Source organism: Thermobia domestica, chromosome 2 (genome assembly GCF_964235325.1).
Source record: "Thermobia domestica chromosome 2, izTheDome1.hap1.1, whole genome shotgun sequence".
NCBI classification, from domain to species: domain Eukaryota; kingdom Metazoa; phylum Arthropoda; class Insecta; order Zygentoma; family Lepismatidae; genus Thermobia; species Thermobia domestica.
In genome coordinates this window covers 203,040,201-203,065,130 of record NC_137455.1, presented here as the reverse complement: position 1 = coordinate 203,065,130, position 24,930 = coordinate 203,040,201, and the positions used below count along the sequence as shown (strand labels likewise).

General features: G+C 33.7%; 1 protein-coding gene across 1 annotated transcript in view; it reads right to left on the bottom strand.

Moving 5' to 3' along the window:
* The window catches only part of Vdup1 (arrestin family protein Vdup1), a 107,636-nt gene extending 83,373 nt beyond the window's left edge, over nt 1–24,263 (bottom strand). Inside the window, exon 1 of the mRNA XM_081748418.1 lies at nt 23,450–24,263. Coding sequence (XP_081604544.1) covers nt 23,450–23,570 — 121 coding nt within the window. The 5' untranslated portion in view covers nt 23,571–24,263. The remainder of the gene's footprint in view (nt 1–23,449) is intronic.
* Nucleotides 24,264–24,930: the final 667 nt, after the last annotated feature.

Genomic DNA, 24,930 nt, shown 5'->3' with positions numbered 1-24,930 from the left:
AAGAGGAAAGTTGCCATGAAATACATCAAAATAAATATATTCTTTAAAGCACTGTAACTTCGGGAAATATTTAAACTGAAAATACAACTTCTGTTTCTTTCTCTATGACAAATTACTTCTACTTTCAGTTTGTTCTACTACTTTTGGCTATTTTTCCTATATTATTTGGCAGTTGTATTGCTAAGTGTGAAAGTGTATAAAGTGTGTAACTAACAATTAACCATACTAGTTCCAAACCACATAAACGAAAGTGTCACTTTAATTATGTATACTGTAATTTAATAATAATAAAATACCAATATCTACACTTTTCATGGGTATAATGTTGACACAAAATTTAAATAAGGAATTCGTTATATAGTAAAATCATTGCTCTCGTGGAATGATTTGTACAGTTTTGCCTCAGTAATAGAGTAAATGCGTATAATAAAAGAAGGGGGTACCCATGGGGGTTCACCGGGTCCGGATCCCAAAAAATTTCTTAACATGCATATGTACAATTTCTCATAAAGCTATACTTGCTTAACAGGGAAATAATTGATGTAGCATTTAATTTGATCTTACACGTCATCTGTACTCTTTCTCTTATAAAAGTAATTTAGTCCTATCATTTTTCTGAAAATATAGAAGGAAGTATTTACAATTAGTTTTTTTGGAGAGGTGCAGAAATATACCAGTTTAATACTATATAGACGTAGTGGCTTGTAGTATTGGATCCCCCAACAAAAATTTCTGGGTGCGTGCCTGAATAGAAGAAATATTATACTTCAATCCATACTTCATTAAATTAAACTTCCATTTCTTTGTTGCACTAAATAAACGCTTTAATAGGCAAAAGTAACTTCTAAGTCTATTACTTACAGGTTAAGTTCATAAAAAGTCAAGTAGTGTCACTGTTAGGATTATGTTTGTGTTTGAGGAGGACAAACAAAAATAGATAGAATCTGCTACTTAATATTGTACTTTTCACATATTAAATGAATAAACAAATAACTTTTTTCCACAAGAATAAAAACTAACAATTACGATAGGCAATCAACAATTTGCCTTTAGCAGCATAAAATTATTTTTTTTTCTCAAACACTACGTATAAGAATGTGGTCTCAAATATCTCATTTTGTTCACCTCGATGCGATTTATCGATTGACATATGTACAATATATACGAGGTGGAATTACAAAGTTTCGAGACTAGTTCTGTAACACGTCTACAGATGGCAGCGCAAGGCTGCACACACAGGCACAGGGACCCGACCGACCTTCATAGGTTGCAGTGCCAAGAGACATTGTCCTGTACGGAGCTGGTGCTATTCTGACCACATGCGTTACCACGTCTGCGATTCATCATGGATAGTGAGTTAGAACAACGAGCGAACGTGAAATTCTGTGTCAAATTGCGCAAATCTGTCACAGAGATGCTCGATTTTATTCGGTAATTGTATAGCGATGCTATAATGGGTAGTTTGAGGTATTTTGAGTGGCATGCGCGCTTCAAGGGCGAAAGAACATCACTGGAAGACGACCTTCAACGAGTACAACACTTGAAGATGTCGAAACCATTCGGCAACTTGTAGATGAGGATCGTCGGAGAACAATCCACAATATTACTGCCCTTATCGGTGTGTCATACGGAACAGTGCAGGCAACCCTCATCTGTGATTTGATATTGAACATGGGTTGTGTTGCTGCCAAGTTCGTCCTCAGGCTGCTGACCCAGGAGCAGAAGGAACATTGTCGAAGTCTGCCAAGAACTCCGTCAGCGTGCCGTGAATGACCCGTCCTTCATGTCGAGGATCACGAACGGTGACGAAATTTGGGTGTAGGTGTACGACTCTGAGACAAAGCAACAGTCTTCACGGTGGAAGAGCCCATCGCCCATTGTATTATCTTTGGCCAATATCAGAGTTAAACTAAAATTAAATTTTTAGAGTTAAGTATAATTTAGGCTTTATATCATTAACCATACTATGTACTGAAGTCATACCGGGTTATCGTAGCATTAATATTTAGGCTAACATTTTTCTTTCTTGATTTTCTCGAAATTTACGCATGAGGATTTACACTCTTCGATATAGTGTACAGCTTGATAAAATCTATTGATTGGTATTATGTGTCATCTTTGGACTTTTTTTTCAATTAAACGCTAATAAATTGTAGAATTTTTAACGTTGATACGATTAGAAGTGTTGGAAGTGTGCGACGTGCAACTGACTGAAAGTTTTATATTGTTTATCTACAGGTTCCACATTCTACAGGTTCTCTATTGATTAGCCAGTAAAGTAGAAATAAAAAGAGAGCAAGAAAACAATTTGCAAACAATATTGAATATTAGCGACGAAAGTATATAGCAACGCCTTACATCACTTTTTTTTATTGTGCATGAATACATTTAAAACAGAGATATAGAGCTTCTCAATTCCTATTTTATGAATGACATTTCCATATGTTCCCACCCAACTTGAGCAATGTGTAAACAAACCGACAAGCAGAAATGTAGAATGAATACCAACATTCTAATGAGTGGGAAAGTGAAACGCGTGGCCGTATATTTACTCTTTACATAACAGCACTCATGGATGCACATACTCTCACATACAAAGGATGCGGTTAATCATTTTCTACCAACGCATTTTTTTTTCTGTTCAGAATTTTACAGTAGTGTAATGTATGTCAATTCAATTGCCTCATAAACGCACAATGCCATATGTGGTATGAAATTTTATAGCGTAAAGATCAAAACACAGGAGCGTGAAGTCAACAATCATATTTAGTATGTTAGAACTTGAGTATTAAATTTTAAATTTGAATTATTGAATGATATGAGCTTTGGAAAATCTTAATTTAGTTATACAGTAGGCTAAGTCAAAGGAGAGATCAGGTACAACTTAATTCATCATTCAAAAGCCGTGTTAAGGCGCAGCCATTCCACTTTTATTAGCTGAAGACAACAAGTGTAGTCCAACAAGAATGACTTGATCGCTGGATCAATTGGAATTATAGTTAAATATATTATAACAAACTGCCACATAGTCAAATGAAGAAAGCAATAACTAGAAGTGATTTCCTCTCGATCAATTGTTGTAAACAGATGTCAATAGAAAAGTGTATTAGTTCACAACTTCCTGCAATTCAGCGTCTCAGTCATCAAATCATTACTGTCGAGCTATAATATGTTCATTGAATTGGTGCTATTTATATTTCATGTGCACCAGAATAAAATGCAAGGATGTCTAGAATGTATCATTGGCAATTTTGTGTGCAATCACATGGAAAAAAAAATATTCGGGCAATACTGTATTTTTGGACAGTAGTGTTCATAAAAGTATGTTTAATTAAACTAATTTGCCATTGATTTTTCATTTTAACAATATACATAAAATGCGCTCGAGAAACTACAACGATGATGGCCAAATATACTCTTCTACCATCAACTATACTGTCATTATTTTGATAAGAATGTACCAAAATGTCAATACTCGTATGGTTTGTTTGTTTAGAGTTTGGGACCTTAACAACTCTCTTCAGCATGAAGTTACACAAGACGTGTCTACAACATAAGAATTGGCTAAATCGTTAACTTTCTTGTATTTTTGGTAGGGAAGATCCAGGTTCAATTAAGTTGGGCCTGCTTGTAGCTCTATTGCGTCACGGTAAGATATAAGTCCACACTTATTATAATTAAAACAAGGCATTAGAGAACTAAAGAACCTTTAACTGCCTATCAATCATCCACCTGCCTTTTCACCTTTTATAAAAATTCCAACATTCAAAGAATCATTTTACAGTTTGTCTAGATAAAAATGCAACTTAAAATCATATTTGCAAAGTGCGGTTTATTGTTGATCAGTTCATTGGTAAGGCATCTGACATATCTATAATTGATTTTGAAAACTTTTTTATTTATATTTCATTTTCTTTTTCATCTTTCAATAGAATTTGCTTCGGAAATATTAGTTACTTCACAAAATTACACTTAAATTCAACCATTCATAAGAGTTTAGGAAATAACGACAGATAAATTATAGGATTCTGTTTTCAAATTTGTAATGTGTTTGTAAATGTGAAAGAGTGAAAGTATACTCATGAAATTTTCGAAGTCGAATGCAAGTTACACAAACTTCCGAAAGGAATCGAAGCCTGATATCTCATATCTCATAAGAGGATATTTGTTTCGTATGCATGTATGTATGTATGTATTGACTTTCGCAAACATTTAGGTCGAAGAAAAAATCATAGCCACGATTACATGGGTTAAAGGATGCTTTACTTCAACACACAACGAAATAATGTTATATGTGTGGTCACAAAGATGTTTTTGTATAACTAGATTGTGGTAACCTTTTCCATCAAGAATATCATTCAATGTTATTTATGCAAAAGATTGCTCAATGCCATTTACTGAAATGGAGCATGCAATGTCATTTCAATCAAACCACACATTATTTTTTATTTAGGTGTGATGAACCCAGTTTATAAAAATTAGGGATTTAAATAAAGTTGAGAAATTGTAGTTTCTTACAAGTTGTCGTCTTGACTGCAAATGTCTTCAATATCTGTCAATTTTTCAGCTGTTTCGTTCTGGTCTCTGATTTGCTATTGCTTCTTTGGGAAAGTGGTTGCGCTTTTTGGTTGTGGGCGTCGAGTTAAATGGATCCAGTAAGGCAACCACGCCTTTGTCACGAGCTCCTACACTGTAGCAAATGCGGTGGAAGTACCGCTAGCATTCGGTAACTTGCTTACTTCCTCTCAATGCCTTCATCCCTGCTGATTGCTCTTTTTTACATACTACAGTATGTTACTGCTAACAAATGGTTGGTTCAAGCATAAACCAAGTTATTGATGTATCTGCCAAATACACATAATTCTAAGTTATTTTAGAAGTTTAGAACATTGACTTTTCATCGTAGATACACAAATAATAATAATATGCAAGTAGGATCCAGCTGCAACATAATAAATCCGCGTAATTTATTAACACGTAGCTTTTCTGTTCAAAATAGCAAAGAAGTTCTGATCAGGCAATAGCTTATTTTTATACGCAATAAACATGCTATTAATGATACTTCAACTATGAAGTAAAAAGAAAGTTTAAGTGATATCCTTATATATGGTGTAATTCGTAAATTAAAATGTTTCAATTCAATTTAGGTTCTTTCCTAGTATAGCTGCATATGAAACGCAAAACATGAAATGCCAAAATGCAGAATCAAGAGTATGGTCAATTCTTCATATCTCGGTGTACAAAAATACCTTTTTAGGAATAGAATATATATATAATCTTGGTTTTGGACGCACAAATCCATTTCACGAATTTTTTTCATCTTCTGAGGTTTTGATGGTACCTTCGACATAATAACGAAATTGATTGATCACGTTTTCTCGAAAGAATTATTTTATTTTTTTAATATTTTGATTAATGTAAAACTGATACATAACATTTCGATACAAGGTTTGAACTATCAATATTAAAAATGGTCAATAAAGCACGAGGTTCATAATTCAATAGCAAGGTAACGGTAACAAACTATAGTAAGTAGCGTTACTTTGCGGTAAGATACGTGCGAACCAACAGATACGTGTGACAACACGGATTATAATGCGTACATCACAATATTAAATATATATGACAGCTATACGGTTTAAGATCGATCAAAAATATTTCGGGGTAAGAACTTGCTTTCTAACAATACTTCAAATTTGATAAAGATTGCTCAAAATATCAAGGAATTCTAAGGCAGTGAAAAAACCTCAAAATTTTTACCATAAAAAGGTTATTCGTTCACCTCAATTCATCAAAAATACAGTTTGAGGAGAAAACATGTTTTACTATTTTATATAAGCAAGTAACAGTGTCGCATGTATACCACGTTAAGGATTCGGTTTTATGTCGGGATATTTTCTCAATTAATATTGAAAGCGTAAATGGTAGGAGATTCAATCATTTTTTTATTATTTTTAGAAGAGAGATTCGAGTGGAGATAAAATATACTCTTGAAACGCTTAATGAATTACAGTAAACTGCTTATAACTATATATTATTGTTTTTACTCTATAGCGATTAATGTTAAATCCGAAAGTGGTTGATTTCTAACATTTCCAGCTTGAATAGAGAATCAAGAGAGAAGATATTGCATATATTCTTAGAACACTAAATCGATTCCAAATAAGTGCTTCTCACTATTTCTTATCATTTTTGCTCTATGTAGATTAATGTTGAAATTGGAAGCTATGGTGGATTTCTATCATTTAGGGTTTAATTAAGAGTTGAGGACAGAAGTGATATGTATTCTTGGGACGCTTAATCGATTGCAGAAAACAGCTTCTCACTATCTATTACAGTGTTTTGCTCTACAGTAGTCATTCAATGCTAGCACTTAAAGTGGAGGGATCACCTCCCATCTACACTGTTAAAAATGGTTTCTTAAATTCGAGAAAATATTCCTCGTATTTGAGAAAATCCGTTTCTTATCTGTGCACCGAGTAATACATTCTTAAAAGTGAGATTTCGATTTTCTCAAATCATTTTGAGAAATAATGACTCAAATGCGAGGAATTATGTCTCATTTCTGAGGGTGCAAATGCTTTCTCAAATTTGAGAAAAAATGTATTTTTTCTTAAAATTGAGAAAGTGACATTTGAGGAAATGAGACGTATAACCCCAATTTTGAGAAACACATTTCTCAAAAAGATTTGAGAAATATCTCCCTCAAAAGCAAGAAACGGTACACAGAAACAGGGTTCTCAAATACGAAAAGACGGAAAAGGATATAAACAAAATATAAACCTGCAAAAAATTCAAACTATTAGTACGCCCAGAATTTATATTAAATAAACACCTACAGTTATAGATATTTTTTAAAACATAACATTTTAATCTTCACTTCAACTCAAGAAAATTCCACGAATACCACGATGACTTGTGTTTTAGGTGCGTTACTTATTCCTATTGCATCAGACAGTTGAACATTTTTCTTTTCATCACTGTCCACTTTCTCAAGACTTTTCTTTTTCATCGACGTGGTTTACTCAAGATTGTCCCGTTTGATCCAACATTATACCAACTTCTTGATAATTCAGATTCAAGAATTATCCGTCTACTTCAGAATAACGGCAACAATTTCTGCTGGAGTGTAACGTCCCACGAAGCTCAGGGAGACGTTATGATGATCATGAGAGAAAATGGTGTAATGAAGAATGTGAGGGAATCCCGAGCAAACATACATAATATGTTTACTCACACTGCCCACTTGACGGAGGTGGAATCAAACTAGGGACCCCATGCATCGGAGTTTAGTTCTACCACTGAGTCATCGCAGTCCAATATGCCTACTTCTCTACCATAAAAAAAGTTACCTACATGAGAAACACCGTGTTCGTGGGTTTTTCCAGGATTCTTCAGTTTCCTCCTACAAGAAACGCACGCAGGAATTAATTTCGGAGATGCTCCAAGTTCAATACGAGGACAAATTGTATTAAAACATGTAAAATTATACCTAAAATTAGATAAAATTTACATAAAAGTAGCGATTTCGGGGAAGGTCCGGAGTTCCATGACTCAGACCCTACCTTCCACCTTCTTCATTACGGCAGGGGCATGCGGCAGTTTCTGTCCCTCATAAATGTGTTGAAACTCCACTGCTAAGGATTCAATTCAGATTGGAAATAAGGTCACAAAGCCATGCAAAAACTGCCAAGAAACGTACGTCCACATTTTCATTACACCATTATTATCCATCTCTATCACTGTCTCTCTTAGCCTTGGAGTACAATTCTGGGACGTTGGGTTAAAAAAATAAATGAAATCTTTGAGTTTTACTTCCCACAGTTGTGTTGGATAGGCTAAAGGAGACGATTATGATGAGAATGAAAAAAATAGTGGAATGAAGAAAGTGGGAAGAAATAGGAGAACCCGGAGAAAACCCATGTACACTGTGTTTATCCACCACAAAGCCCACTTGCCGCGAGCTGGGAATCCTGGAATCAAACCAAGGGCCTCATCGCACCAGAGGTTAGCGCTCTACCACTGAGCTACCGCAGCCTCTACGTTAAATCAAGAGCAAATGCGTACAGTACTATGCCATAAATAACCAGGAAACGCGTATCATTAAAACGATTACTTTTAGTGAAAGAACGGAGGCGCCAATCTATGCTAGGTGATCAGTACAAAGTACCTTTGTATTACAATTCCATAATAATGAATCACACTTTTGTAACGCTGTTTCTAACTACACAGATGACTTATGTATTCTTTGTTTCCGTACATAAGCTATTTTGCACATTATAACGAATGACGAAGGGTGTAAAACATTGACATGCCTCCCCGTTCTATTGTAATATGGAAAACAACGTGCCCTACGGGGCTCTAACGCGCCTTCACTTGTTATTGCTGCACTCGTTATTATGTAAATTGAGTACTGAGCTTTGATACATAAAGGAGCCAACCTGACTGCTATAGCCTATATAACCTGTATGAGGGGGGGGGGGGTCAGCGTTCTACACTACAGTACTTTGACTATACTACAGTAACTTTTAGTCTATGGCAGTGTTTACAATTCACCCAAACTTACGTTCGAAAGTTGATATGTATGCTGCTCCTCACCGCTGTCACATGACGTGTATTCATACGTCACCTCAGCTGCATCACCTACTGCGTACTCATATCCATTCGCACTCTGCTACAGCTGAAATCCTTTATCTCGTTTCCTGAATAGTAATTAAGCCCTAGCAATATTACTCCCTAGTAATACATAGTAATATTATTTCGGTAAGATTGTTATCGTTGTTTTTTAAATCATCTATGATATTGAAAATCACGCACTATTCAATTCTCATTTTTAAGAAGTGAGAAAATCTCATAAATGGGAACCAGAAAATTTGCCTTGAGCTCATAAATGAAAACGCGTTTGGAAATAATGAGACATTTTTTCTCAAATATGAGTAAACATTACTTATTTTGTTTTGAACATGCATTTTTCTCATTTCTGAGCAAGGAAATTTTTAAGAGTGTACGAGCTCGATTCAGTGCCGTAACTTAGATTTTTCTTGGGGGGAAGGGGGGGCAAGCATTAATACGCGTATTTGGGCCCTCTAGAAAAAGTCGTTTTTCTAATTCTTGGATCCCTCTTTCCATTTTTCTCTTACTCTTTATGGGCAAGGTCTGCGGGGCCGTTAGTTACGCCCCTGGGTCCGTTCCATACATGACAAATTACTTAAGGGAACAATATTGACAAATCTCAAAGCGATACGAATAAATATTATTTCTAGGGCCACTAATAGTCGAGATTTTTTACTGAAATGGGCCCACGACTCATTTTTGTTTTATTTACCTTTTGTGTGCTGTTTTGCTTATGTAATGTAGTGAACCTGTTTGATGCTTCATTTATAATTTCATGTTTGTATCGTATATGGAGCAAGAAAATTTTGTCTTAAAGTGGGCCCCTCTCGAACGACGGGGAGCTTCCCTGAGGGGCACTTGTCCCCCTGCCTCCCACAAGTTACGGCCCTGGCTCGATTCCTAACTTTTGACTTTCTACACCCTGACCAATATTGATGGCGATCCATCAAGTAGTTCTTCAGATTTTTTTGTCTCCCGGACGGACAGACAAAGTAAATGTTCGAGCCTTGGAAAGTATATTATGTATGTCGTACTTTTAAGGAAAGACTTTCTGTAATACTTTTCCAATTAATGAAGAAAAATTGAAGGTCTTTCCCGTTTATTAGTTCTAACATGACAATTACACAATTTCTGGCTAAAACGCGTTTTCTCTAAGTAATGAAATCACTTCCCGCTTTTAAAACTTCCCGTTCGATTTTTAAAAAGGAAACTAATTAAGCTCAATGGTTTTAAGAATTGGAAGAATTAATACTTTACAATCGTTAATATTTTTGCCACTTTTTGTATAGTCTTATGAATATTCGTTGTATTAACTAATTGGTAGCATTATGTAGAAGAACCCTTCGTTGTGGATCACTGTTATCTAAACGATCATTCCAAACATATAGAGGCAGATCTACGAAAATAAGTCCCTGGAAAAGTTGAATTTATAACTCAATTGTTTCGTAATGGAAACTATATCATTAGAGCTGCATTTAAAATTTAAAATCATCATCAGACTTACACGCTCATATACAGATACTTATCAAAATAATGAAAACACGTAGGTATGCAACACGTAATCTTTATGAATTAATAGCCATGCATCCGACTGTGTTGTATTAGTGCTATGTTAGGTTTTAAAATTGAAAATAAACAAATATAGTTAAGAAATGATTACAGTTACCCCTCAACAGGTGATTTCTTGATACATACGTCAGACAAATTAGACTTGGAATGACAGATAACTGAATATATAAGATTATATGAAGCATAGGTTCGAAATAATTTTATTGAATGGAATTTATTTTTATTTAATTAATAAAATGCTGAAAGTACACTAAATTGTGTCTAACCCAGCAAGTAATTAATTATCTGTAACCCAGCAAGTAAGACTGAAATGATAGGTGAACCAACATAGGTAAACGGGTGGAATCCTGCGGGTAGCTATAATATTTTTCTAAGATTTTTCCTTTCTCTGCCAGGAGAATGTTGAGATGTTACCTGGCCAACTTCTTTCCAAAATTTCTTCCTTCTTGTTTCATTGTAAAGTAGCAACATATTTGTAATCGAAACTTACTGTATCAGAAAACGAAAAACAACAAACTTAATCCAAATTTGCAGGCCTTTGGAATCTAAATTGTGTTTTATGCCACCAAATCTGTACCACATAAAATTCTAGCTTGTCAACATACTTGGGTATATTTTGCATGAATCGTAACAAATTTTAACTTCCACTAATTATTTTAGCAACAAGCAAATTAATATGACATTTTGCTAAACACTTATTTCTATTCGTGTACATTTGAGAATTTTTTGATAATATCGTTATTGTTACTGATTACAAAACTGAAATTAATTTTTGCTGAAAATAACACGAAAATTCTAAAATCTTACTCCTGATTTTCGGCAAAATACTACAACTTTATAGTTTCAGCTTATTATCCCTGATCATAAAACATCAAGATTGGGCACTCTTTTAAAGACCTATTATAGAAATAAACATTTAGTTGGCGTGTTTTTCTAATGACTTGATCAACCGCTGTAGAAATTTTGTTTACACTAAACGCCATTTCCTGACTCGAGGTGGCTGAAAAATAGAAGAGAGAGAGAGAGAGAGAGAGAGAGTGAAGGACATTGCATTTACCTTGAAGGCCGATTCGAAAGACTGAACTTCCTCTTGTTTAAGCATGAAGAAAAACATATATAGAAATGGGCTCAAAGGGATACCGCATACACCATGTAGAATTACTGTTGCATGACGACGAAAATGATGCTAATTAGGTAAATATGACACGTAAACGAGGAACATAGTTTGTTTTGATTTTTTTTAAAGTTGGTTTCACAATAATTTCTCTAGTGTTTAAGAAAAGCGTGGGTGCTTACTTGAAATGAGTTAATAAGTAAATAAATGTTATTATCAATTAAGAGGAAGTACTGATTTATCTCGTCATTAACTTTATGATGTTTTCAAAACCACCAAGCAAATGATAATCTTACTTTGTCATGTCTGTTATATGAAAATATTATATTGATTTTCAGAAACATTCTCACTCACTGCTGAAGGATACCGAGTACATACAATTTAGACGAGTTTTAATCTGCCTAAGATCAACAGATCAACAACATTTAATGTGTAAACCTTTTTTAAATATCAGAAATTGTTTCATAAGAAAGTTGAAAGTTATACAAAACTAATCACTATTATTATACGAGACAATAATCTTCTTGTACTAAGGAAGCAGTTGGATATAATTTCAAATTACCTTGCGCAGTGAAGGTATTTCTAAAAGCAATATTATATATTCATTTAGTAGATTATAAGTAAATGTCATTGCAAAGCAAAATTGTTTCTTGCTTGGTGTACTTAACTCGTGGTTTTTAGGATGTACACAGAAGAGAACATGCTGTGCAGCACTTTTCTGGCTCATACACAGTGCAAATGCCTTGAAAGCATTCCAAGATTTCTAATATATCCAATTTAATAACCAATATATATACTGGAAGGGAATAAGATGGCTCAGCAGTAGAGTCCTCATCTCTGGTGCGGAAGTTCCTAGTTCGATTCCATGTCATGAGAATTTGTGGTGGACAGCTTCGTGTGTGTGTGACTTTTCTTAGAGTTCTTCTGTTGCTTCCAACAATTTATTTCACCAATTTTTTCACAAACACTCACTTCCATTACTCATCCATTTCCTTTAGCGTAAAGGGATAAATAGTGCATTAGATTAAAGATTTCATTTCACATGATAATAATATATTGGAGACTATGCTTCAGCAGCATATAGGAAATCATGCTGATCAATTGGTTAATCTAAATACTATTTATAGGAACTAAAAAGTAGATTAATAGGAAGAAGGATATCATTTGCACCGAATTACTTTTTTGCGCCGAAGATTTCAAAAACTTCATACAATCATAACAATTTTAGTATTTCTGTTAAATGCTTTCGAGTGTAAAATATTTCAAACCTGAACGCAAACTTCCAGATTTTGCCTTAAGCTGTGTTGTTCGCTATTGTAACATGGTTACTTCTGAAACAAACTAAAGACGTTCAGAGAAATGAGACTCTCCCAAAAATATTCTAGGTATTCTAAAAGCCTTTTAAAAAAAAGATACTAGTCGCATAATAGTGTACAACCAACAAAAATTAAAATCTTATAATTTTAAGTACCTTACAATTATGGGAAATCGGGTAACAGCCTTAGTATTTAAAAACCTATTAACTCTAGTTTTTGATTCGTATTTTAGGACTTCTTGATAATATTTCATTATTTACAAGGTATTTATAAAGCTAGTTTTAGAAGTATAGTTTTGTAAAACGGACCCCTGTTAATTATTAGAAGAATCGAATATTTTGAACGAACTTTATTAGAATATTCTGATTAAATAAAACAAGAAAAAATTGGTATATTTTTAAAAAATGAATAAAATACATGAAAACTAGCAATGTAAATCCAGCTCCGGAACTTTATAAATAAACTTTTCAATTGTGGTTTAATAGATCAATATGAATTTGGTTTCTGGTAAATTACGGAGAAACGTCGAGGAAATTGAACTGAAATTGGTAAATTCATTTAAAGTCGACAGAATAACATATATCGAATCAATGTACACTTTTGCTAGCAATTACTGATGTAAAAGTTTCTTCGTAACATGAAATATCAACACCCCATTTGGTAATCTATTCATCAAATATTAACACAAGTATCTCTGACTTACATTATCCTACTTTAACTCAGCTAATGTATTTTAAGTTAAGACTAATTTTAAAGAACAGAAAAGCTTAAGTAATTACCACTGTATTAGCATAATTTGAAGGAAAAATAACGTTACGACACTCTTTCCTTGGCTACAAGCTTCTAATGAATGTATATTTCATGAAGAAATTTACGCTTAGTACAAACAAATACAAGACACACAGGAAACATTAAAGTGCTGTTTATCAACCTCCTTTCTATCCTTAAACGGTTAAATCATACGTGGAATTACCATCAAAGACATAGAATGCACAGCAAAGTTATTTCAAGCTTTAGAAGTTATGTGCAATTGTTGATGAATTTTTGGAGAGCTTTCCATCTCCTAGTTTTATATATGGTATATATATATATATATATATATATATATATATATATATATATATATATATATATATATATATATATATATGTGTGTGTGTGTGTGTGTGTGTGTGTGTTATAAATTCAAGAAGAAGTAAATTATTCTTAACATTCATAAATAGACAACAATTTATTGAAGCTTTCTCAGAAATATCAACGAAGAATCTTCTATCTAAACAAAAACAACCTCTAAGAGAGCGTAAAAGCTCTTGAAAGTTAATTACTCAATCATTCAATAATAATAATAATAATAATAATAACAACAATAATAATAATAATAACAACAATAATAATAATAAGAAGAAGAAGAAGAAGAATAACCCTCTACAGCATATTTATGTTGCAGGAAAGCTACAGCAAGGAAGTGAGGATCGACAGGTGGCGGATAGTGGGAAGGCCTACAGATATCGAAATTGGCTGTGAATAACCAATAAACAGCCCCCGATCACAGCGACAGCAAGACCAGAGTGTATGGAGACCAGGATGGCACCTAAAAACACACAGAATCTATGACATGCCGAATAATAGGCAAAGCCACTTCAACATCAGACAATATCAATGTGAAGGTACCCATACTGGGCAGCACCTTCGTTGACATCTGTATCCCCATGCTAGGAGAGGTAAAGAAACGTGGCAGTCGGTATAAAATGCATCCAGCCGTCAATGGTTGAGATTATTTTGAAAAACGAAAAAAATAGGACTAAATTGCCGCTACCTGAAGAGCGATAGGGCACTTCTGGGGCTACTGCTGGAAGTGACAACACGCAAGACGGTGGCGATCGACTCCAAAAAGCCCTTCGATTCAATCTCTCACATTCATATCTAATAGAAATATGAATGTATAAAATACATCCCACGATCATAAAATTTATGAAAGCAATTATGAATCCACAGTCCACAAAGCTGTATCTCTCTAGTAATCAGAACAAGATAGTGCGAAAAATAAACAGAGACATATTCCAAGGTGGTTCTCTCAATACGCTATGGTTCTGCATAGTCCTTAATCATCTCAGTAGAACATTAGTGAACATTTCCTGTGCCTTTAAAGTAAAATCACGCAACAAATTGTGTAAAATCAACCACTTGTTATACATGGATAACTTAAAGCTATAAGCCAACTTCCAAACAAACTACACAGATTACTAGAAATAGTAACAGTTTTTAGCTATTACATCTGTATGGACTTAGGAAGAAACAAATGTAAGTCAATACATCTGTAAAGAGAGAAAATGGTAAACACAAAAGGACTTCCAATTGGTGAATACCGCAAAATAGAAGACAAGAGAACACTGCAAATTCCTAGGAATAATACAGCTTCAAGGCATTGAACAGACCACAATGAAACGCACATTGCAGAACGATTTACAGTCAGGAATTAAGGCGACACTCAGAACTTAGCTTACTAGCGTTAACAAAGTTAAAGCCATCAACACATTTGCAGTTTACCTCATCATATCGTATTTATTGAGCTTAATAAAATATAGACAGAGACTGACAAATAATTAAACACGAATGATCCGGATTTTAATGACAAAATTCAGAATGAAAAACCCAAAAACTTCAAAGAGCGAATGACACTCCCCACAAAAAAATGAGGCATTGGTTTCGGAGACATACTAAAACTCTCCCAAGAACAGATTGAAGATGTTTTCCAATATTTCTGTAGCAAAAGAGAAAACCAACTATCTGTTTCTTGTAATACGTTATGCAGACCCAAAGGCAATACCACTCAATCCAGCCAAGACAGTGTTCACCACAAACTATGAATCAGATGAACACAAATACAAGAAATGGAGAAGAACTCCACGGAACTTTTAAGAATAATCTAGATGAACTATAGTTAAATGCCTGGCTCAAAGAAAACTGCACTCTGTTCCAAGGAAGTAGGATTTATGATTGCCATTCAGGATAGAGTGATACCAACCCGAAACTACTGTAAATACGTATTAAAGCAAGAAATACTGGATGAAAAATGCAGACAATGTGGTGACACATCAGAAACATTAGAATATATCAGAGGTTCATGCCGCATAATAGTTCCCACAGATTAGCTAAGACGACACAACTGTGTTGCAAAAATCATTCACTAGTTTCTGGCATATAACATGGAACTAATCACCGATAGCAGGCCTTACTACAAATATCAGCCAAATTTAGTACCTGATAACGATAAATTTAAACTATACTGGGATGGGGAAATCAGAACAGATGTAACGGTATCTGCAGACAGACTCGACACCACTGTCAGCAATAAAAAGGACCAAGAAGTAGCTCTCATAGATGTAGCAGTGCCATTATTCACAACATACATGGAAAATTAGAAAATTAATATAAAGACCTGCGTGACGAAATCAAAAAGATATGGAAATGTCAGGAGGTTATAGTATCTCACGTACACCTATTGCTTCTAAAAGTACTGTGATGAAATTGGAACAGATAAACGCAAAACATCTTCTAACAAACCTACAAAAATCAGTATTTCTAGACACCAGTCACATTGTCAAAAAGTTCTTTGGAGAAGAACTGTACCAATAATCTGCACTTGCCAAAGACAGCCGTCATATTATTAGGTTGAAACCGGTTTAAACATAGATAAGAAATGCAATAATAATAATAATAATAATAATAATAATAATAATAATAATAATAATAATAATAATAATAATAATAAATAGTAGGAGTTACTATGTTTAACTGACTTTGGAATGGATTTTTCTCTATGGGTATATCACTAAGAATATGAGTAAACTTGCCTGAGAAATATTTATTTTATGCTGTCAGCATAACCAAAACCCCAGCATATTATGTACAGTTTTAGAATATTAAGCATAAGAAAAAAATTTTCGTACAGTTTTGAATTTTCTGTTTGTACATTTTATCGATGAGGATATCTCTGTTGTTAGGAAAGTTGAAGTCAACTCCGATTAATTAATCTTAATTTTATATTACAATTACTGAATATTATCCGAAATTATTATCTATGGTTTAAAAGACAAAATAAATACAATCAAAAGTTTTGACTAATTGTGATGTCCGCAATAACTCTTATTCAATCATATGAAGTGTTCTTTCAGGTCTATCATATTAAATATTCTACACATTCTTTTGTATTAGAGATAGGCGTGTACGCGAGATAGGCGTTGTAGCATTGAGCACAGCGCAGCGTGTAATAGTTATCTACATATTAGACAGGTCGCATTGACAGATTTTCATTCCTTGTAGACATTTGAGTATTTAGATTATGATTATGAGAGAAAATTATTGCTCTAGTAGGTATCGTGTAGTACTAATTAAGATACATCATCAAATAACTCTCGCTTTTTCAATGTTTGTGAAGTCAATTCGATATCAACACAAAACTCAAGAAAAGGCTGATGAAACCTTATGTACGGAGTGTGGCATTGTATAGATATGAGACATGGACTCTAGGAAAAGAGGAAAAGCAAAAAACGTAAGGATGTTATGTTATAGGAGAATGTAGAAAATTAGATGGGTGGGTAAAGTATAAAATTGTATTGGAAATGGTAAGAGGAAAAGAGTACACTGACGAATATTTCGAAAAGAAGAGATAGGAAATATTGTGGGGCATAGAGGAATCACGCTATTAACTATGAAGAGAATAGTAGAAGGAAAAAAGCCTATAGGAAGGCCGTGATTGAAATATAGGATGAAATAATGCAAGATGTAGAGAACAAAAAGTACACGGAAACAAAAGTTTGGCTCAGGAAAGAGAAGACTGGAAACCTGCGTCAAACTAATCGAAAATCTGATGACTCTGAGGGGAAGAAAGTCCGTTCTGTTCCTACAGTGTTAATAGCACTTTAATGTTCATCCGTTAATTTTAAAGTTCATATATTTATTAGATTGTTTTGTAATTAAACAGTAATTAAGAACGTTAATGACTTAATAAAATTACTAATATTATGGTCGCATATTCAAGGCAATTCCTGTTTCAAAATTACTTTTTACTTAATTGAAATCTGGTGTGGAAAAATGTACTTCTTCTAGATTCTAGTGAATCAAATAACTTGGTAGTTTGGGGTATGTCCAATGAACATTAACCTACTTTTATTTTGTACGTATTATTCTTAATCAAACATAAATTTTCTTACTTAAGAATCTCCATTGAACTGTACAGTGTAAATCCTCATTTGTCATATTATTGCTATTATGATCTCAGCTATTTGGCCGGGACAAGTTCTGGTTTGAGGATCCCAGTATCTCGGTCGGTTTTTTTGAGTTATCACCGTAAAAAATGATGAACAGAACATGTTTTAAACAGTATATAATTTAATATTCGAGTAAATTTAAGAAAATCAAAACTAAAGTTTTAAGTTAATAAGACATATTCGTTTCTCTACTTTTATTATTATTAATATTAAAACTATACTTTGAAAATGACGTAAGTGTTCCGTGGGATTTATGCTGTATAATCTTAGTCAAAACATTATAAATGTAAAGATGCTAAGATGAAATAGTTTAAATTTTAAAATTTGACTCCAAAGTCAATAGTATACATTGATTGACGTTTTAATAATTTCACGCAAAATCTGTCAAATCTTCAAAGAATATGCGAACAATTCAGATTATGGCAATTTTCTTGCTTCATTCCATAAACTAATACATCTTTCTGAGTTCATCAATCTCTATCTTTGATCATAGAATACGAAATAACGGCTCTCATCTTTCAACATCTATGAAGACCTAAAGTTGCATCGCAATAAGTTCTGTTAAAATTAGTTTATATCAACTCTTATTTGTATTCGTATAACAGGCAAAAGCTGAGAAAGTGTCTCTAGCCTCTCGTCACTGAGCCTAAGAGAAACAGTTCTAACCTTAACTAATTTAAGTGACTACACCAGAAATACTTGGAGTTTTAATCTGTGCAAAACGAACGATGAATTTACCTCATTTCTTTGAGTTTATGATTTAAGACTTGCGCTTATCGTTCCGAGTTGAAATTGGTCAGAAATAAAGAGACGAATAACCCCCCCCCCCCAACTTTTAACACAAAACTTTTCTTGAATTATCAGATTTGTACGAAATTTCCGTAAAAATTATTCCATTGTTATGCGCTATATTGTGTATTTTCTTTAGTTTCTCGATCATCCTATGACTTAGAGTTGAAATCAATCAAGGATAGTAAAAAGTTTAACCGTAAACACAAAGTTACCATATGTATTGTATATGAGATAAAAAAAAATAATTTGCAATGGTGACTTTAGTTGATAAATAAATAAATAAATAAATAAATAAATAAAATGATTCAATTTGTAGCGAATATTTTATTTGAGACTTCCCGATCATCTGCATTATACAGAGTAATGACTCGGCCAAAATTAAGGTGTAAAAGGATTAAATTCACCACAAATTTGAAGTTTTTGATACAAATAATACTATTAAAAACATGTTTTTCAATAACTTTCATAAAATTTATTTGATTCTGATCTAATGTGGTATCCGAAGCAAAGCAGTGAGCTTCGTGGGTAGACAAATACCATATGCTTGTATTTTCTAGGAGTTTCCCCGTTTCCTTCCATTTTCTTTATCCATCATTTGGTTTATTATCATCACCACCGACCCTTTTAGCCTCGTGGGAGTTAAACTAAATATATAACGAAACATTGGCAAATGAAGTACCTTCCATCCTTCTTAAATTACAGCCATACGTAATTATTATAATGGATCGTTCTTTCAATAAGAATCATTGCTATATTATTATGAATAGTATTTCTTCGATTATATGTGATAACATCACTTTTCCCAGCCATTCGTTATAATTTTATTGAAATGGCTTAGCGAAAGAGGATGAAAAATTACGAATGTAGATATTTGTAAATGTTTTATTAAAACGTGCTACGTATATGCAGATAGATGAATGTTATCAGAAGAGGAAAATTATTTCCAATGCAAATATGTACAGTAAGAGACCTTACTATATGGACGTAAGCTACTACTGACAGAATATTTATGGTGATGGCATGTTACTATCTCCTCTGATCTCATGTACAAATTTATGTAAGTTTACAGCGAAATAATAACAAATATTTTGCCATAGTTTCATTATTAAATTACAACTAGTGCTGGCCACGAGACGAGATGAGAAATACTGTTTTCTCGTCTCGTCTCGTTGATTTTTGCCGAATTCTCGTTCGTCTCGATTCTCTAAATATTTTCTCGTGTCGTTTCAGAAATGTATCGATTCGTTTTGTAAATGTATGTACAAAATTTATGCTCTTATTTTCTTCTTAATTTTATCTTCTAGAAATTATCAGAATCCATCCTCATCAGGAGAGATCCACGAAGGGTATGATATAACAGTATTTAAATAATATTTGTTATTGGAATATATATTGTATAATGACTTGCGTATCTTTAAACGTAGATAAATTTTCTTAATTGTGTTCGTACAATCATTTTATCAATTTATACTTTTCTACTATGAATCATACAGCACTGAAACAGTGTTTGAGTTCTGAGGCTTGGCTAAACTAGTGTTGCTTACGAGACTCGTGAAATGTCTTGTCTCGTCCGAGAATTGTCATATTTCTCGTCTCATTTCGAATCTGAAGGTGTATTTCTCGTCTCGTTTTCGATACAACAATCGAGACGAGACTATAAATTTCTCGTCTCGATAGCAACAATAAGTACAATCAAGTGTACGAGAAACACGGCTGACATTAAAATAAGAATCAATCATTGCTACGGGGTTCCTGGTTCGATCCCAGCTCGAGCCGTGTGGACTTTGTGGTGAACAAACACCGTTCTCGTGGGTTTTCTCGGGTTCTCCCTTTCCTCCCACTTTCTTCATTCCACCATTTCACTCATTTCTCATTATCACCGTCTCCTTTAGCCTAACGGGCATAACTGTGGGACGTAAAACAAAGATTTCATTTCATTTCATTTCCTTCGTATTAATCGTGTAACGCCTGACTGTAATTTATCAACGATATTAGCGTATTCGTCATAACTTTCTGACAAACCGTACATTGATGCTATTCGTTTTCATATTCATTGTAATGAGTTTGGAATTATAATCTACAGGCGAGACAATAATTCAAACTTGATTTCATGAAATGTTCTATCTATGATATAATATGTTTAATTATATTCATTATACCAATGAAATAGAAACCTCTGAGTTTCACATTCAAAGTAATATGCAAATAAATTCTTAAATATATATTTCAAAAGGATTTTTAAATTGTTCAAATATGTGAACTTGATTTTTTAAGTTTTCTCCACAGTTGAAACAGTTAGCATTCAAATGAATACTTTTTTCTTTTTAGCTTTTTCTCTCTCGTCCAAATTTTTACAGTAAAATACTTATATTGTAGAAAAATTTACATACTGGCCTATCGGTTTGAATTAGATTCAGGTACATAACATAGTGACATAGCAATTTTGAATCTTGTTTGGGATGTAGATATAATGTTTATGTTTTATTTATGCATATTTATCTTCTTTTATGTTATTTCCTTTTGCCAGTAAGATTTGAGACAGGTTGATACTCAAGTTGGTCAAACAATCTCATAAAAGTCCAGATTGTAAGGGGGTTCTCACGACTATAAGCTTCCTTTATTGTTTTGTGAAATGTTTCTTCTTCTGGCACAAAACTACGGACGTTGAAAGAAGGAACGAGAATGAAGAATAATAATGTTTCAACTGAAGCTTAGTGCTTTTCAACATTTTTTTTTCAGGGTTTCAAAAGCAATATGCTTTAATAAAGCACAAAAGCGTCTTTTAACAAATTAAATTTATCAAATGACGCAATATGCTTACATACATATCTAACTAAAATGGGAAGTGGCAGTTATTTTATTTTGCCTTACTTATTTCATATTTCTGAATAGTGTAAGTTGTCTTTTTTTCTTTAATGGTAAAATTATCTTTACAACCGTGTTGCAAATAATTCGAATTTTGAACAACTGTACACTAATATATTATTTGTTAATAATAAATTCAGGGACGCTCATCTTCACCTTGGTCAATGCCCAGTGAGACAAAACTGCCCCTCCTATCCCCAGAGAGTATGAGAAACAAGGCCTATGTGAATCGAATTTTATAATATAAGGGAGCTCTTAAAGTTCGGGCCTCCCTATATTACAGGGTCTGCGGAGCCATTATCGTCGCTCGCCGCCACTGTCAATGGCAAATCTCTAAATTCAGCTGAATGTTTCTGCAAAAAAATATTTTCTACTTTCAAACTCTCCCAACGTCCTGATCTCTAATAATCCCTGCAATCCTGGGTATTGCCTTGATTAAAACAATTGTTCTTGTATAAATTATGTCTCACTATAGATATGTTTGAAATTTTTCAACAATTTTCTGTCTACTTCGTACAATTTCAATGACGGTAAATCAGTACCGTAACCGTACGGACCAACATGGGCCATGGCCTGTGGCATATTTTCTCGTACCATTTTTTCTTTTCATACTCTTGTTCAAGAAATTTTAGAAATTTACTATCCATGCGCATGTATGACACGGGATTTTGACATTGGTAAATATCCAATAATAAGAACGTATTTAGCTTCGAAGTGGCAATTTACCTATCTTAGTTATACATTAATATTCATTGTTTCTCATTTTCCATTGTCGATACCGCACTCTTTGATTGTAATTTCAAAATCTTTTCGTTGTTGATTCACTTCCAGAATCACATAGTTTTCAAAGCTTATCATCCAGCCGCCACCAGCACAAATAATTTATGAATATTTCATTGTTGTGACAAATTTTTATTATTATTGATGTGGTGCTTCACACTGCCATGATCAGTCAGTGTCTCAAATTTTCTAACCTGATATTCATTGATTTCGAAGGGCGGCATTTTTACAATGGCCTGGGGCGGCAAAAATGCTAAATACGGCCTGACCGTAACTTGTGGAGGCAGGAGGTAACTGTTCCTTCCTACTCATTTAAACTCCCCGCCGTTTAAGAAGACCCACTCCAAGATAAAACTTCCTTACTTCATATGATAACGATACGAACATGAATATGTAAATGAAACATAAAATACGTAAATTCACCACACCCAAACAAAAACAAACAAATAAAAAAAGGAAAATGTGATCTGAACTTATGTCAGTAAAATGTCTATTATCAGGGCCCCCAGAAATAGCATATATTTCTTAAGTTGTGTCAAATGTTGTCCCATTAATTTAACTAATAAAGCATGGAATGGACCTACTATACCTTCACAAAGAATAAAAATAATTTAAGATGCTGCTGCTGCCCCATCATCTACAGAAAATACATTTTCCTGGAGTGACGCATAAATCTAATTTGGGCCTTACTTCAGTAAAAAAGTCAACTGGGACCCCTGGACATAATGAAAATGTTTATTACGGTTTCAAATTCCCAATTTTTAGAGCCAAATTTTACATTTATATATATTTTAGGGATCCAACTTCATATTTTTCTAGGGGACCCATATAAATACTTCCTTCCCAAGTAAAAGTTACAGCGCTGCGGTAGATGTTAATAGCCTTGCTATATAATAAATAATATTTCAAGCAATATCATAAAATCCAGGCAAATACTACAATATTTTGGAGATAGTACAAAACTATGTTATTGAAGATTCTTTTAAGTGTGCTTGATTTACTTTAACATAAAACATTTTTATATGCATATAAAATATTCCCATAACACCACTTAATCTTACCATTCTTTGAATGCATGCATGCTGTGCCTGAACAAGTTAAAAAAAAATGACCTGTCGTCATGAACTCACCAAGAGCTGGCGTGTCATCTTCAAGCTCCACGAGGACTCTTCCGCTGAGAAATTGTCCTGGGAAGTACAGGAGATTTGTATTATCAAAGAGAATAAGGAACTTTAATAACTTTCTCGCCATTTTCCACTAATTCTCCACACTGAAGAACGGAAATAAGGTTCAAATAAATATGAAGAAACACGGATTTTGAAGATTAAAAGGGCACGGTTGACAGTAATTAGACACATATGAAAGTTAACAATGGCTTAGGTTTTGCAGCACACGATGTATATGATAATAACATCACTGGATCAGCTTTAGAATTTCACTTTGTTGCCGACGAAAAGATTTTCATTGATTTTTCTTAAGATGTTTAGCTGCTTTCGTTGTTGATATAACACAATAAGGAGGCGGTTATCAAACAGTAATAAGAATTCTTATGTCACGTACATCATGATACGTTTTTTCTCCGTCAAAAAAAGGATAGTTTCCTTTCTTTTTGGGCAGTGATATCGGCTTTCAGACAACAAATTGGATGATTACACACCTGTTGCACATTTTCTTGCGTGGCTGCACAAGAGGCCCTTTATTCTTCCAGACAATAATTTACAGGTACCTTTCGCTTTCGCAGTCACATAACCAAGCAAAAGAAGCCTTTTCTTCCTCTTGCCTGCCTGCTTGCCTGGCCTCCTCTGCCCACGGCCACAACTGACAGAATTGAAGAAATCAAACAGCACACCTTAACTAAACCAAAGCCAGAGCCAAACCTTCTTTTCCTGTCTTTACGAAGACTCCGCCCGCCAGTCGGTGAGCCTAAGAGAGGTCTGCCTATTACAGAGCGAGTGTGTAAACAGTCTCAGCTCAGGTGAGTAGACAGGTAGGAAGGCAGAAAGTCTTTCTTGCTTCATATGTAATGATACCACCGTACCGGCTCGGCAAGGAAATTAACTACGAAAATTCCGATCCGACTATACAGGTCACAGTGTTGCCAAATCATTTATATACAAGGAGAGGGATTAGCTGCATTGTTTCGTTAGAAGAGAATTAGTAATACTTTCATTGTGTTTAATTGGAAATTAATAAAATGTTCCTGTCTTCCCTGTGTTTGTATGCATTAAGAGATTTCATTTTTAAGGACAATGTGATCAAGCATTGCTATCGAACATCACTAGGAAAGTATACTCTTTCTTCAATCAAATTCAAATTTGATTTAATTATTGTAAAGAAGAAAATACTAAAAAGAAGATAATTTTTTGATGGGGAGTTCCCAGTGCTTTTAGTCTTCGTTTCTTCATTTTACCACACTAAAAAAAGAAAAAAGAAAAAAAGAAAAAAGAAAAAGAAATATCATTTTCCGTGCATTTTATTCTCTCACCTTTTAAGTACATGCTATAACAGCATTGTTTCTTTCTTTAAAAAAAATACGATTATTATTTACTTTTCAGTCTTTATTCAATATCCTCAATCAATTCTTTACTCTTCCTTAGCTTCAGTGGTTGAG